The following is a 1,296-nucleotide window of genomic DNA, read 5'->3' as shown; positions in this document are numbered from 1 at the left end:
TTTTTTTTTTTTTTAAACAATTGTACAACCTGAAAAAAATAACTCAGGTTTTAAACTGCAATACGTTTTTAAACAAAATAAGAGTCTTTCATTTTATACATCTGTCATAGGAAATAAATTCAGAACTGTACATCACGTTTTTTTTGTTTTTGTTTTGATTTTGAACAAAGCACACAGAGCTTCAAAATGTACAATATTCATTCACATTTTATACACATAAAAACCAAATGGGGTCTGCTACATTTAAAAGTTTGCGATTCCTCGTGCGTGAGAAAGGCGGTCTGAACACATTCCACGTTGCATCACCGGCGTTCGGCTAGCACGCTGCTTGGCAACATCCAGCAGCTCCAGCCATTGTCTCCAAAGAGTCACGGCGCAGCAGGAGAGGAGAGGGGCTCTGGGCCACTGGGCCAGTCTCCTCAGTTACTGAGGGCTTGTTCCATCTCCAAATGTGGGCAGATGACCTGCTCAGTTAGTGTCCACGTGACAGGGGTTGGTGCCCTGCTGCTGTGCCTCATGATACAACCGCAGAAAGTCTTTGTAGCGTGGCGCGCAGCCCATCCAGGCTTCCCCAAACCTCACGGCCCCAGTGAACAAAAACTCCCCCTCACCGGACCTCACCCCACACTGAAGGGGCATTTTGATACGGCCAGTCCAGCTCCGTACCCTGACACCCCCAGATACAAAGACCTGGGTTTTCTGTCTGTAAAGGCGACTGATCTCCACAGTGACAGATGAGTGCTCCTCCTCCTGATCCACCTTCCTAATGCTGCCTCGTGCCACTGGAAAAACCAAGCAGGAAGATGGGATTTAGAGACTGGTAACAGCAATATTTCAAACTGTGTGTTTGTATTGGACATCGACGCCAACCATGCAGCAGCAGGAAGCCTATAATTCTTCAAAACAGCACTTACCAAAGTCACTTGTGCAGACAGCTAGAAGCACTTCAGTGTCACTGCAGGGCTGACAGGACGCTATGTGGAAATAAAGAAAGAGGGTGGATGAGTTCAGAGAAAAATGGTGTGCAAATAAAAAAATTTAAAAATGCATGTGGCGTGATAAAAATCGTGTTAACAGGCCCACAGATTTCCAGTAAACACACATCTGTGGCTGTGTTTGAGTAAGTGTTCCTCACATACAGACAATTAGGGTCACAGTCATTTCCATCCTGACAAATGAATATTTATTTAGAAATGAGAGACCAGGATTCAGCTGAGCTCAGAGTTATACACCAGACAGAGGCACGCTGCTGATAGTAAGCACAACTCAAAAAGCTAAGTGTGTGTGTGTGTGTGT

The 1,296-nt window shown here is 45.1% G+C and overlaps 1 protein-coding gene across 2 annotated transcripts in view; it reads right to left on the bottom strand.

The window, feature by feature from the left end:
- Positions 1-48: 48 nt before the first annotated feature.
- metrnla (meteorin like, glial cell differentiation regulator a) overlaps positions 49-1,296 on the bottom strand; it is a 6,285-nt gene continuing 5,037 nt past the window's right edge. For both annotated transcript variants that reach the window (XM_005745415.1, XM_005745414.2), the window contains exons 3-4: positions 915-974; positions 49-782 (exon numbers count right to left, since the gene is read on the bottom strand). In XM_005745415.1, the coding sequence (XP_005745472.1) occupies positions 469-782; positions 915-974 (374 nt within the window). In that variant the 3' untranslated portion in view covers positions 49-468. The remainder of the gene's footprint in view (positions 783-914; positions 975-1,296) is intronic.

Source organism: Pundamilia nyererei, unplaced genomic scaffold, assembly GCF_000239375.1.
Source record: "Pundamilia nyererei isolate P.nyererei 1_Seehausen unplaced genomic scaffold, PunNye1.0 scaffold00158, whole genome shotgun sequence".
Taxonomy (NCBI): domain Eukaryota; kingdom Metazoa; phylum Chordata; class Actinopteri; order Cichliformes; family Cichlidae; genus Pundamilia; species Pundamilia nyererei.
This window is presented reverse-complemented; position numbering and strand designations above follow the sequence as displayed.